This window comes from Anastrepha ludens, chromosome 4 (assembly GCF_028408465.1).
Source record: "Anastrepha ludens isolate Willacy chromosome 4, idAnaLude1.1, whole genome shotgun sequence".
NCBI lineage: Eukaryota > Metazoa > Arthropoda > Insecta > Diptera > Tephritidae > Anastrepha > Anastrepha ludens.
In genome coordinates this window covers 17,919,807-17,934,787 of record NC_071500.1, presented here as the reverse complement: position 1 = coordinate 17,934,787, position 14,981 = coordinate 17,919,807, and the positions used below count along the sequence as shown (strand labels likewise).

General features: G+C 39.4%; 1 protein-coding gene across 1 annotated transcript in view; it reads left to right on the top strand.

The window, feature by feature from the left end:
* Window positions 1–1,176: 1,176 nt before the first annotated feature.
* LOC128861075 (uncharacterized) overlaps window positions 1,177–14,981 on the top strand; it is an 85,633-nt gene continuing 71,828 nt past the window's right edge. The window contains exons 1-2 of the mRNA XM_054098962.1: window positions 1,177–2,841; window positions 12,439–12,971. Coding sequence (XP_053954937.1) covers window positions 1,177–2,841; window positions 12,439–12,971 — 2,198 coding nt within the window. The remainder of the gene's footprint in view (window positions 2,842–12,438; window positions 12,972–14,981) is intronic.

The following is a 14,981-nucleotide window of genomic DNA, read 5'->3' as shown; positions in this document are numbered from 1 at the left end:
AAATATTTTTCCTAATAGCAGAGGGAGCTCCTCGGCAGTCAATGGCATCCCTCCGCGTGTATTTCTGTAATGAAAAAGGTCTTTATAAGCTTCAAAAGCTATTGTTCAGTAGTGGCTTAAAACTGTAGTTCCCCCCATTTGTGCAACAACATTAAACCGCATGCCACAGATAGCAGGAGCAGCTCGGCCAAACATACAAAAACTGTGCAAGCGCCATTATTATAAACAAAATGTTTGCTGCTCATAACTTAACACCGGTCATCATGAAAATATTGAACTTTCCTTTACAAAAGTGCCACAAAAATATTGCATTTCAGTCTTTCGGAATATCTGCTGAACGCAAATGTGCTTGATGTACAACTCGTTAATATTCGCCTTTGTAGATTTTTAATAACAATTCGATGCGGTAATTTATGTAGTCGTGGAAGGACGACAGGTAAAGTATTCGTTTAATCTTTAGTGCCGGTAAGTAGATTATGAAGCAGTTTTCTTTTACGGTGTACCTTTTTTTGCAATAAATAAATATGAATAAAGCCCGAATTCATGCAGCTTTTACATTTTTGGATATGGAAAGCAAGCTTACAGCAAGTAATATGACGGACAGAAAATCAATTGCGTTATTAAGTAGTACTGACGTGGACGTAAAATAGCGATTAACATAAAAATGGTTGCAAGTCGAAGCGATTTTAATAATGCAAGACAGTTAAAAGCGAAAATAAGGCAAAGTAAAACCACTGGTACTGCATTTACCTGCTTGCATGCATCCCATGCACGGTGTGCCCCGTTCGTTATGGCAACGTTTCGTTCGAAATTTTCTCAAATGTATTAATTGCTTTTATAAAGCTGCTTAAAAAACATTAAATGATCACTTTTGATGGGCAAGCAACAGCGGGGCTGCTTTGGGCAGATGATGAGCCACTTATGGCTACTACAAAAATTCCGCTATAAAAGCGCACATAACGCAGAGCGAATGACGGATAATCGAAATAAGTGCTGAACGACGAGTGAATACGCACTTTCAAGTGGTGCATACGATAAAGACTCAAAGGAAAAATTCTCGTCAAAAAACAAAAAAAAAACTATCATAAAGCTTGACGGGTTTTCGAATTCATTTTGGCGACTCCGTTGCATGAAATATTTTAAATAGCAAAAGCGACGAAAATAAACATAATGAAAATGTGGACACCAGGTATGCAAAGCATATTAAGAATTTCTAGGGTACCACGGCGGTCGACTGTGATGACATGGACTGCGGAATGTTTTAATAATGGAATAAAAAAGGCGTTGTTAATTTTATTATTATGGACCTTAATATGCCGACCTGGTGAGTGTTTGGATGGCAGCGCACACAAAACCAATCAACTTGAGCATGACAACAACAGCAGTAATGCCAGTAATTTGTATGAACAGCCGAGGATCAACGACGTAGGCGACAATTTGGCCATTACACCAACCCACCAGTCACCAGTAGGCAGTGAACTGCTGACTGCGGCAGAGTGGCACGATTCGGATGACGAGCAGCGTCTGATGGAAGATGATCAATTCAGTAAAATTAATAAAACTTTAAATAGTTTGATAACAACCAATGAGGGACCCTGGAGTAGGGTTGAAGAGCAGGAAACGCGCAAATTATTTAAACGTGACTTAGCGAAAGCGGGAAAGCGGAAAGCAGCAGAGCAAAAATCAATAGGAAAACGCACCACAATGGACTCTTGGGATGAAGCGCAAAAGGATGGCTCAAATTATGCTGTGCCAGAGCAAATAACTGGAATGCAGGCAACAAAAATGTTGGAAGCATCCATTAATGGCGACGGTAAAATAAATGAGCACCAAAATGCGAGAAATAATGGAAATTGCAATACCAAGCGGCCAGAGGTTGTTGACACCATATGTGCCACGACGAAGGTAGCAGCAACAACACAACTACCAATAGCAACAGCAACAAATGAATTTACGGAAACACCTGCATTGGCGGATTTACCACTACCCGAAGAGCAGCAGCAAAACGTGGATGGAAAAATGGCACAAAATAGCGCAGCGCGAGCAGATGATGATGAAGCACACGGCGATGCGCTGGTGGCGTCGCACGAGCCACGACCAGTGGATGTGACAGCCGTGCTGCAGCAGCAGTTAATTTATGAATTTGCAATTAAATACAAGCATATACCGCGTGTCACGTTCTTCACATGTCGCTGGCTAAGTGGCGGACGGGTGCAGGGCGCACCAATGACATACTTAAATATGCAGACTGTGGAAATATTGCAGCGCATGTATGGCAATAGGGGAGCGGGCGGATTCAGGTCAAATACCGATGCAACAATGGCAAAATCAGCCGCCGACAAGGCACCAACAAAAGCAAATGCAACGAAAACACCATCATCAGTTGCGCCAAAAATGACAAGCGTTGCCGACATAAGTGTGGGGCAAGCGAGAGGTAATAGTAGAACTAATAGTCAATGTACTACCACTACAGCTACGCTAACGAACGCAACCAAAATGGCGACCGGAAATATATTGAAGCGCGGAAAAGGAAATATCAGACGTGACGCAGGTGCTGCTGCTGCTGCCGGTGATGTCGCTTCGCAGGGGGACATTTTAATTAAAGTTGTGCATATCGATCAATTAATCAATAAACGCCCAGCTACCGCCAATAATAAAAATACCAACAACAACTACAATTGGTATCGATCGGCGGGTGTGGGCGATGCTGGATTTGGTCGCACACGCAATGCGTACAGGAATGCAAATTGGCTGGCGCAGGCATTGGGCGGTGATGGCAGCCGACAGATTGTTGTGTTGAATTTGGCATGCGGCGCAGCTAGTCGGCGGCTGCTCGAAATGGTAAGTACTTAAAGGACACGAAATGAAAAGGGGAGCGGGATATTTTCGTAAAGATGTATATGTGTGTGTGAGTGTTTCCTTATATATTGGGGGCGGCCGCCGTAACCGAATGGGTTGGTGAGTGATTACCTTTCGGAGTTTACAGAGAGAACGTAGGTTCGAATCTCGGTGAAACACCAAAGTTAAGAATAACATTTTTCTAATAGCGGTCGCCCCTTGGCAGGCAATGGCAAACCTCCGAGTGTATTTCTGCCATGAGAAAGCTCCTAATAAAAATATCTGCCATTCGGAGTCGGCTTGAAACTTTAGCTCCCTCCATTTGTGGAACAACATCAAGACGCACACCGCAAATAGGAGGAGGAGCTCGGCCAAACACCCAAAAAGGGTGTACGCGCCAATTATATACAGGGATTGATTGAAAAGTAATGAGCCTTATTTTTTTTAAGCAGTTTTATTAAACTTTTTGGCTTATACAACTCATATTCTTCAAAATAGGACCCTTGAGCGTCAATACACCGCTGGTAGCGGTCCTTATACTGCAGGAAATATTTTTTAAACTCATCCGCCCGAATCGCGTTCAATTCGGCTGTCACAGTTTTTTGGATCGCCTCGATGGAGTCGTAACGCCTCCCTTTCAGCTTTCTTTTCAGGCGTGGGAACAAAAAGAAGGGAGGGAAAGCACCGGAACCCCCATCTTGGCCAATGCAGAGGTGCAGAGGACGGCGGTATGCGCCGGCGCATTGCCGTGATGAAGGGTTCAACTGTTGACGAGGTCGGACCGAACCCGGGCGACGCGGTTTTTCAGCCGAAGGAGCATTTCATTGTAAAATGCCGCGTTTACAATGCTTCCTGGAGGCACAAACTCCTTATGGACGATGCCTCGAGAGCCGAGAAAGATGTTCAACTGCATTTTCCCCACTGCAAAATCCTAACACACTTTTAAAACAGCTTTCACGCGCGGAGCGATGTTGTCCTTCTTGGAGCATAAGGATTCAACCACTCCCCTTCACTATCGAACACTGTTTTCCAGAAGTGCACTAAGTTTTTTCCATGTCTTGTTCAAAGACCTCATTTCCGCCGCCGTTGCCAGATGGTTTGAGGTGTATCTACATTTCGTCCTGTCTGTTGAAAAGATTTCCATCGCAGCGCCTGTTTGGCGATGTTGTCCTCACACTTTCTCAGGGTGTGGTCGATCCATTGATATTTCCCTCTGCGGATTTCAGTCGTCACATCAAATTGATTAGTTTGCCTCTCTAATTTGGTGTTCCATATAGTTGGGGGCCAGAAAATTCGCATTATGTGGCGCAAGCAGCAGATTTAAGGCATCCGTCAAAATTTTTCGAAAAATATTAAGACTTACGTAAGATGGACCAATTTGAAAGTGTCGTATTGAAAGTAAAACCGGTCGTATTGAAACTAAAACTTCACCTGTGGAAGAAATGACTCATGGAACCATTGCTTGAAAATAGCCGACGTCATCCAGGCAGATTTCGATTTTTACTCCGGGGCTCTCTTCTCCCAACTTTACGCCTACGTTTTCTCTGGCAAAAGTCTCCAGAATAACTCCGACTCATCAGCATTATTTAACTGATTGTTGCACAACTCCAATTCGGCCATTTTAGTTTTAAGTTTTTCTTTCAACGGATCCACTAGCTGAGGTTGCGAAGACAGTTTTTCGCCTGATATTTTAAGAAGACGAATACCTTACTTCTTCTTGAATCCTTGGAGCCATCCATCACTAGCGAAGAAGTTTGCTTCATTTTCTTTAAATTTTGCATGCAGTGAAATATTTTACTCTGTACATGCAATTACGAATAAAATTCCTCTTTTATTATTAGGGGATTCCTCAATTTCAGAATTATTTGAGATCAATGAAAACTACATTCAAATAATTGTAACGTTTATTGTTCATGTTATAGAGCTTATTGGATTTGTTCACGTTTTAGAGTAGTCAATGCACAAAAAGGTCTGTTCACGTTTTTGGGGTGTTAACCCTTTAGAGCGTTCACGTTATCGAGCGTGCGATGTAATATAATATATTATCGTCATTATCATCATCAAGTAGCTATGACTGAGCTTTAGCTTTCTTCACAATCCTCTTTCATCCTGCAGGATTCACAGCAATAAATCTCTAGCTCCTAACGCGTCGATTGGTCAAGCCATTTTAACTTAGGGAATTTGTTGTTTCAAATCTAAAACTTAGAAGGAAAAATTACCTGAACTGTCTGCATTTATGTATTGGGTACAAAAATATATATATTGGGTAGTCGAAAAAGTGTTTTCGTGTTTCTAATCAAACTTCAACTAATTTTTTTATATTTATAATGAACTTTATTAAACCAAATATGTACCATTTTGGTCGACCACCTTTTGCCATTATTCTTCTAGAGACATTATTCCATCAGTGTAAAACTTTTGTGGTTTCTCGGCGAAAAACTGCGACAAGTAATTTTCACAGGCTTCTCTGCAAGCCAACTTTACTCCATTAAGGGAGTTTTGCATTGACCGAAACAAATGGTAGTCCGATGGTGCAAGGTCAGGGCTATATGGTGGATGCATCAAAACTTCCCAGCCAAACTCTCCCAGTTTTTGCCGAGTCGTCAAAGATGTGTGTGGCCTAGCGTTGTCCTGATAGAAGACGACGCCCTTTCTGCTGATCAGTTCTGGCTGTTTTTTCGACTGCTTGCTTCAATCTCATCAGTTGTTGACAGTAAAGTGTAGAATCAATCGTTCGAGCAGGCTGGAGCAGCTCATAGTGGATGATTCCTTTCCAATCCCACCAAACACACAGCATAACCTTTTGAGGCGTCAATCCTGGCTTTGCGACCATTTGTTGAGCTTCACCACCCTTGCACCATAGTCTTTTTCGCACATTTTTGTCGTATTTGATCCACTTTTCGTCTCCTGCTACCATTCGCTTCAGAAATGGTTCGATTTCCTTTCGTTTCAGCAAAGAATCGCAGATGTTAATTCGGTCCATTAAATTTTTCACAGACAATTCATGTGGTACCCAAACATCGAGCTTCTTTTTGTAACCAGCCTTTTGTAAATGGTTCAAAACCGTTTGATGATGAATGCTTAGTGCCTTGGCGATGTCACGGCAGCTTATGTGACGGTCCTGGTCAATCTTTTCCATAATTTCATCGACTTTTTCAACGATAGGTCGACCGGAGCGAGGTGCATCTTTCACATCGAAATTTCCAGAACGGAAGCAAGCGAACCATTCTTGTGCTACACGAACTGATACAGCATCGTCTCCGTAAACTTCACAAATTTCATTGGTGGCTTGCGTGGCATTCTTCCCTTTTTTATACAAAAATTTCAAAATATAGCGAATTTCTTCCTTATTTTCACTCATTTTTGAACAGCTATAACTTTTTTTCAACTTTTCCGAATTTAATTTTTTTTTGGTTAAATGAAGCTTAAAATGTCACCTTTCTAACACTATATGATATGACACAATGTGATTGCTAGCACTGGAGATAGATGACTCCAACCACATCTATTGACAAAATACGAAAAGACTTTTTCGACTACCCAATATCGTATTACCCGGTAGTTAACCCCTAAAGTGATAAAAGCTATACAGTTTCTCATTCAGTTAAATTTTTGGAGCCATTTAAATATTTAAAGCTATTCTCAATTAAATAATTTTCACGCACAATCGTATATATATGGATTGCCATGCCATGAGTGCCAACCAGGATTTTCACAACCAGTATTGCCTGCCTACGTATTTACGCATGCCCGAATGTGTGAAGTTAGACTAATTTGCATATTGGGTGATCTAAAAAATCGGTAGCGAAGCAAAGCTAAACTATATATATTTTATTGTTTTTGTTTTTTTTTTGTATTGAGCTTGGAATATATTTATATGTTAATATAATTGACGCTTACTCCCTGCATTGGGTGTTTAGTCGAGCTCCTCCTTCAGTAAACACAACTGCGAGTTCGAAAATTGAATGGCGTGGAGTCTCCAAGACTTTAAGAGTCCTTCGTCCATTGTACTTGGGTCGAAAGATTTTTAAAACAGCACACGAAGAAATGGAACTCCATCTCGTATGCGTTTTTCTGAAAAATAAGTTGTGGGAAATTCCCTTTAACAACAGACAGGAGGAGGCCGTTGACCGGGTAGGAGGCCTCTGAGACTAACTTAGTCGACCCATTCCTGGCAAGTTCCTCAGCAAATTTCATTGTCCTTTATGTTCCTATGTCGAGGAACTCAGATTAGAGACATCATATTTGCACACCAAAGAGATTTGATATCCTACTTATAAGAGTTGTCCAGTTTATGTCAGCAGCATGGCATCGTCAGAGCCCAAACCAGCGTGAATTGCAGTAACAGTGACTATTAGATCACGAGCTGGTAAGAATTCCAACTTTTACTTCATTGAAATCTTCTCTTTCTAAAACGTAGTACTAAGTACGCGTTTCACGTGAAAATACAATCGAAATCCATACAAACTGCTTTGCCGTGAAATGTGCGTGAAATTTCACATGTATTTCACGGCAAAGTAGTACTCAGTGCATGCCATGGAGGAGCTTTTAACCTTATTGAGATGAGGTTTTAGCCTTCCAAACTACCTGGATTTATAAAATTTATGGCAAAGTTCGTAAGTGTGATGCAAAACTCAACGTCGTGGAAACACTTACAGTAGGTTGCGATGCAGGCGTTTTTATCGATAAAGATGAAATCGAAATGTGAATAAGCAATTGGAAGTTACCTAAAATCTCATAAAATTTCTGTAGATCCCGGCATTAAGCGGTCTCAGGCATAACTTGGAGTATCGAGTTTAAGCAAGAAAGTATTGAGTTTTTAATTTGAATTCGTGAATATCCTTTTTTTATTATAGGCGCCATAGATCGGCAATGTGTTATCGAACATTTTAGATTACCCAATATATGCCGCGTGCGTGCATTAAAGTGTTTTGTTGAAATTCGCTTGCGGTTAGAAATCGAAAGCCAACTGCAGAAATGTCGAATGAATGGAAACAAATCTGTTTTGGCTCGACATTTTGCCTTCGATTTGTTACCTATTTGTTGTTATGCTTGTAGCTACTAATGGTTATTATTCTGCACATTTGCAATTTTGCCTCTGCCATTCATCGCTCCATTGAATGTTGCTTAGTTTGTTACGGTTTTGGTTTTGCTTTTCGTTCTTTTGTTAGCTGAAACTTTACCATTTGAATTTTTAGTTAAAATTGAATTTGAGCAGCTCGCATTACGTATTCAATTAGGTTTTAAAGTTGGACAATATTAAAGTTATTGCTAATGAATGTAATATGGATATGGGACTGCAGACACACACACCCACATTTGCATTCAATATTTAATTGAGGTTGGAAATTACAATGTCCGAGTAGGCGAAGTGAAATGTGTTTAAGGCGATGCATGCGAAAAACTCATTAGTTAATCAAAGTATATAAGCACATATTTCCATTGTTCACATATAGTATGCCATTCTTTGGGCGGCACATACACAGCTTGGGGACAGCTGTGCTGCAAGCCCAATGTTTACACTGTTTCTATAAATTCTTATAAAGGGTGGTTAAGTTTTAAGGGCCGGTATTGATTTAAAAAAAAATAGAATTTTTTAAAGAAATTATTACTATTTCTCTTTAATATGATAATAACGGTACAGCTCAATTACGCATAGAAGAAAATAGTGACCAAATAGCCTCCGCGGCCTCGACGGCACACCTCCATCCGATGGTCCAAATTTTCGATGACGCTGAGGCATAATTGAGGTTCTATGCCGTTAATGTACCGAATTATCTCATCCTTTAGCTATTGAATTGTTGCTGGCTTATCGACGTACACCTTTTCTTTCAAATAACCCCAAAGAAAGAAGTCCAACGGTGTCAAATCACATGATCTTGGCGGCCAATTGACATCGCTGCGACGTGAGATTATTCGGCCATCAAATTTTTCATGCTAAAGGGCCATTTTTTCGTTAGCTTCGTGACAAGTGGCACCGTCTTGTTGAAACCACATATCGTCCACATCCATATCGTCCACATCGGGCCATATAAAGTTCGTCATCATCTCACGATAGCGAACACTATTCACAGTAACTGCCTGACCGACCTCATTTTGGAAAAAATACGGCCCAATGATGTCACGGGCCCATAAACCGCACCAAACAGTCACTCTTTGTGGGTGCATTGGTTTTTCGGCAATCACTCTTGGATTATCATTTGCCCAAATACGGCAATTCTGCTTATTGAAGAATCCACTGAGGTGAAAATGTGCCTCATCACTGAAGATGATTTTCTTCTAAAATTGAAAAATGTCAAAATGTAAAAGATAATCTTACGAACTGGATTTCTGTAATAACATTAGAAGAAAGAAATAAGATTTTGAAGATTGTTGAGCAACACACTGTCGGGTTACTGCTGATTCGCATTGGCAATTTCATTTCCTTGAACGCCGCGGTGTTCTGGATTCCATATAAGTACGAGCTTATTCCGTCTTGCAACAGAATTAAGCTCCTCCTTCATTCTTGAACAAACTTTGAAGTTTTCTTCGCACTCTTCGGAGCCTGCGCTGCAGTCTGACTGTCACTAAAGACACCAATCTGTTTCCCGCTCCATCTCATCTCAATTATTGTTTCTGCTACTTTCAGAATTACAAACATTTCCGTTCCGAAAACAGTGGCCTTTCGTAAGCTCATAACTTAATATACTTCTGTATTGCGGTCTGACAAGGTGCTTCACGATGACCCAAAAATGTTCGAGTTTTACGAACCGTCTCTGTCAAATTTTCATCATTTTTAACACACTTTTATTAGGTCGGGTTGTATGTATGTATGTATGTATGTATTTATGTATGTATGTATGTATGTAACGGAATCTTTGAGCTTAATTTTCACTGGCTTCTAAACATCTGATCGACTTGAAATTTTGCACACCTATCAAGGACCGATGACAATGCAATAATTTGATAAAAGTTTTCCATTATCCTTATTGGGATTGCCAGGATTAATATTTTCTGTTTTTACCTGTGGGCAAAAAGTAAGGTGAATTTGAATCTTTGAATCTTTTTAACACACTTTTATTAGGTCGGGTTGTATGTATGTATGTATGTATGTATGTATGCATGTATGTACGTATGTATGCATGTATGTATGTATGTATGCATGTAACGGAATCTTTGAGCTTAATTTTCACTGGCTTCTAAAAATCTGATCGACTTGAAATTTTGCACACCTATCAAGGACCGATGACAATGCAATAATTTGATAAAAGTTTTCCATTATCCTTATTAGGATTGCCAGGATTAATATTTTCTTTTTTTACCTGTGGGCAAAAAGTAAAGTGAATTTGGTTGTAAAATGAAAAAATCTTTTTTTATTCTTGTAAATCAGTTTCTCAGGCTCCCTCCACGAAATAAGTTCTTCATCCCGATTACTTCTTTATCACGGCCGATAACTGCATAGCTTTAGACTCACAGTCGATAAGAAAGGAATTAAATCTAACACGAATATATCGAATCATTTATTCACTGACTGCAATGATAACAATAATTTCCATTCATAATAAACAAAAAATAGTTTAAAGAAACTAAAAAACACGCTTTTATTGCTAATCGAACTAAAAAGTAGAAAATAAATTTTAATGACAAAGAGACCTATAATGAAGTAATAGCAAATCGAACGATCAGTCATAGTCAACTACCTCAGAACAGAATTATAACAAAAATTAAGATACAAATAGAGTAATTCAAATTAGAGTTAAAAGCGTGGGATGCATTTTGCTTCATAACCTTCTGTACATAGGTAGTTGCCAATAGAATGATTGTAAAATTTACTATATCAAGCATCCCACGCTTTTAACTCTAATTTGAATTACTCTATTTGTATCTTAATTTTTGTTATAATTCTGTTCTGAGGTAGTTGACTATGACTGATCGTTCGATTTGCTATTACTTCATTATAGGTCTCTTTGTCATTAAAATTTATTTTCTACTTTTTAGTTCCATTAGCAATAAAAGAACTAAAACTCCGAGAATAAATAACAGAAAAAAAATGCTGAATCAAGTTACGAAATTGATAATCTGGCCATACTGGTGCTAATACGACGTCACTATTTATCAAATACGAAGAGAGCAAAGAAACGTTACCACGATAGTCGCCATCTCATTATTCTTTCCATCATGGGTGCTATCGGTAAATCAGCTGGTTTGTTTTTGTTTCTTTCGCCGTGTCCATGTGGCTGTCAGCACAGAATGAAACAAGGCGAATTCATTTTTGGTTTTCTACTTTGACAATACTCTTCGTTGACAATCAAAAAATATTCTTGTTGGTCTAGTGCCTTTGATGAATGCGCATTGATTCATAGTTTAGTTTCCTCCTACTGCTCTCGAAAGTGTTTTTGTGTAAAGTTTTGAAAATATTAATAAAATACAAATTTTAGTAGAAAATGTAATTTAATAGAAACTGCTCACTTTATTCAACATAAAAGCATCGCGCGCTTTTTTGCTTCGTTTTCAAGGCATTGCCTTTTTCATTCTGCAAAATTTGTCGAAAATTGGTATTCTGGGATCATGTACTTCAAACCCTCTCGTGCCAGCCATGTGCCCATCATAATTCTCCATTACTTATATGAATTTATTCTCTTATTAAGAAAATAAACTGTTTATTGCTCTTCCATTAGTGTTTGTATTTCCTTTAGTGGTTCTAGGCATATGAAATAGCCGTCCATTTACCTGAACGCTTTTGTTTTAAATCTGTAGGCCTTCCTCAAATGGTGGACAGGTAAATTCAGGCAAGTTTAATTTCGATTTGAAAGAAGTGCTTTTAGACAACTTTAATACAAAATTATTTTAAATGCTAATAGCTTCCGTAATAAAACTAAACAACTGAAATAATTCAAATTACAGTATAAGTCCTTCATTGTGCTGAGCAGCCCTGCTCTCCAATTGCAGCCATATTTGTTTGGTAAACTAGTCAAGGATAAATGTAAATACGATTGCAATTGAATTGAAAGAAGTAAATAAAGTCAAAACGCAATAAAAATAGAAAAATCTCAAAAAAAAAAAAAAAAACGCAACACTCTACTGTTAGCTTCTGTGCAACAATCGGTCGCCGAAGGCATTTTGGCTTATGAGGAGCCGGAGCAGTCGATGTGCTGACAAGAGCGATAGCAAATCTGCGCTTACAAGTAAATCTATCTACTTAAGTATTTGTGCGAAACTAAAGCGAAAAAATAAGCGGAAAGTGGTGGATAGGTATAAACTTAGGGAATCTGCAGCTCGTGGCTGTAATTTAACTCTCTTACATTTTTTTTCTGTTTTTCAAAAATATAAAAAATGCGGAAATGTCATGGACTTTTACTTTTCTGGTTCATTTTTATAAACTGTTTACAGGTATTTCCTATGAAGTCATTAACTAGGCTTTGTAACTTTCTCATGCGTATGTTTGTGTACTTTTTGATGTCCCATTGATGCCTTATTTAAATGACAGTATCGAAAGAAAGAAAAAAAAAAAAGAAATAGAATAACATAACAGTGGAAAATCTTCTTTGTAGCACTCACAATGTATTTTTTTCGCTTTTGCTGCTTTACATGGATATTACTCTACTACTGCCGAATGGCAAGGCATCGAATAAAGCTTTGTTCAACTCAACCTATCATTGGCTGCTGATTGAGGATTATACATTTAATCGGCAAACTGGCTACGATGGCAACGACAAGAGCGAACATCAGAATAATGAGCAAGTCAAGAACAGCAACAACAACAAAAACACTAACGACTACAGTGATAACGACGACAGCGACAGGCTTGCTGGCAAGTATTTTCAACAAAAGCAATCGCAGCAGCTGCAACAGAGCAAAATATCAGCAACATCTACAGTTGCTATCGGCGCTGCCGGCTATGCTACCACTTTTGCCACCACTACCAATAACGAGCATGACATGGAAATTATTGAGAAGTACCTCGAAAAAATCAACATCAATATAAATACTGAGTTAATATTGGCAAAACGGCACACACGGCGTATACGTGACGACGACGCTATGAGAGGAACTGCTTGTAGGCTGCGTGCGGGCAGGCACTGCACGTTTGACAATGAAAGCGCTACTATTAATACACTTCAAACGAAGGATTACTACCAGCTTTATGATATTTGGTAAGTTTCATTGCTTATTTTTTCAGTTTTTTCTTTTTTCTGTTTGTTCCTGCGTAAACCTGAAAGTGGCCATGACAACATGGTATGTTTTTAAGCTGTAGCAGTTTGTTTGCGTGAGTGTCTCACATGCCGTATAAGTCCACGTATACTCTCGCATTTTCAATTCTTTTTCGATGACAATAATCTTTTGTAAACTTTTGCAGGAAATGTGAAACGTGTATGAGTTGTTAAGCGAAAGTTTTTCAATTTGCTGATTGAAAAATTTTCCGCGTTTCCAAAGTTTGGTTTGCGACAATAAGAGAAGAATGAACGGAGAATGTGTTAAATTTAAAGTGACACAGGAGAATATTAAAATGATTTGTATGTATTGATGAACGTAAAATCACGCAAGCATTGGAGAAGACAGGCTTTTTCACAAAAGTGAAAGGTAGAAATGCTTCATACTTATTTGGGTAAGACTTTTAATTTGTTTTAATTTCAAATTAGGGGCAAACGCAAAAGCGAGACGAAATAGCAGCAAAAGTGTTGCATATTCTTGCATACAAGTTGAAGTTTATGGTTCAAACTTTTAAGTTTTCTTCGGCGTTCTATTGAGTGCAAGCATTCGCTAAGAACTTAAATCATAGGCTTAAAAATTGAAGTTTAATTCTATCAGGTGTGCAACTACGTTCTCTAAGTTTGATGAAAATACAACTTTATTCTGAGAAAATGGTTACAAGTCAATCATTGAAAGTATTGTACATCGCTGGCTACTACATTTTTCCCATCTTTCTGGTACATCTCTTATACCGTCGCGGTAAAACCGTTCATCTTTTGAGCCAATCCACGGAACAAGCTATTTTTTGACGTCTTCATATGAGTGGAACTGCTGGTCAGCTAGACCATGTGCTATCGGTCGGAGCAGGTGATAATCGAACGGCGCATTATCTGGAGAGTATGGCGAGTAGGGTAGGATTTCCAATTTCAGTGTCTCCAGGTAGGTTTTAACGGGTTCGGCAACGTGAGGCCGAGCGTGGTCATGCTGTAGAATCACTTTTTCATGCCTCTCCGCGTATTGCGGCCGCTTCTCGCGCAGTGCTCGGCTCAATCGCATCAATTGAAATCAATACCGATCCCCAGTGTTTCCCCCGGTTTCGCTTGGTTTTAACGTTTGATAATAAATAACACCAACTTGGTCCCACCAAATACATAGCATAACCTTCGCAGCGTGAATATTCGGCCGAGGCGACGACGTAGACCGTAGACATGAGCGGGCAGTCCCCACGGTTATCTTTTCTTTAGATTGCTGTAATGAATCTATTTTGCATCATCCGCCACGATGCGATGAAGAAAACCCTTCCTTTTTTGTCTTTTTTGTCGCTGGAGCAGTTGTTCACAGGCGAAGAAACGACGTTCAACAACCCTTGGTTTTAACTCATAAGGAACCCAAGTTCCCTGTTTCTGAATCATTCCCAAACCATGCAATCGCTTGCAGATGGATTGGCTTACTTCTAATACTGAAGCAAGCTCTTCTCCAACTCAGCGTCTTCGACGGTTTTTGGCCTTCCTTCACGCGGACGGTCGTCAACATTAATGTCACCGTCTTTGAAGCGACGGAACCCATCTCGGCACGTTGTTTCACTTAAAGCAGCATCTCTATAAACTTTTTGTAGCTCTCGATGCGCTTCAGCCGCTGTTTTTTGGTTTTTTTCGAGTGAAAGAGGAAAATCAACACTTCCCGCAAATGACGATTATTCGCCACAAAATCAGACATTTTCACAAAACCAAAAGTATCTGATACCCAAACAAAATCACTAATGTGTGGCAGCAGTTTGTTTACCAAATGTCTAGGCTTGATTTATGACGTTTAGATTATGCTTGAATCGACTAGCACACACTGCTGGCGGCATCTATTGACAAGCAGCGGGAACTTAGTTGCGCACCCAATATTAGAGTAAAATACTGCGCTAGCGAGCGCTTGCATGTGAACTCGTATGCGTTTACGTCCGTTGAAAAATCGAAGCGCATGAC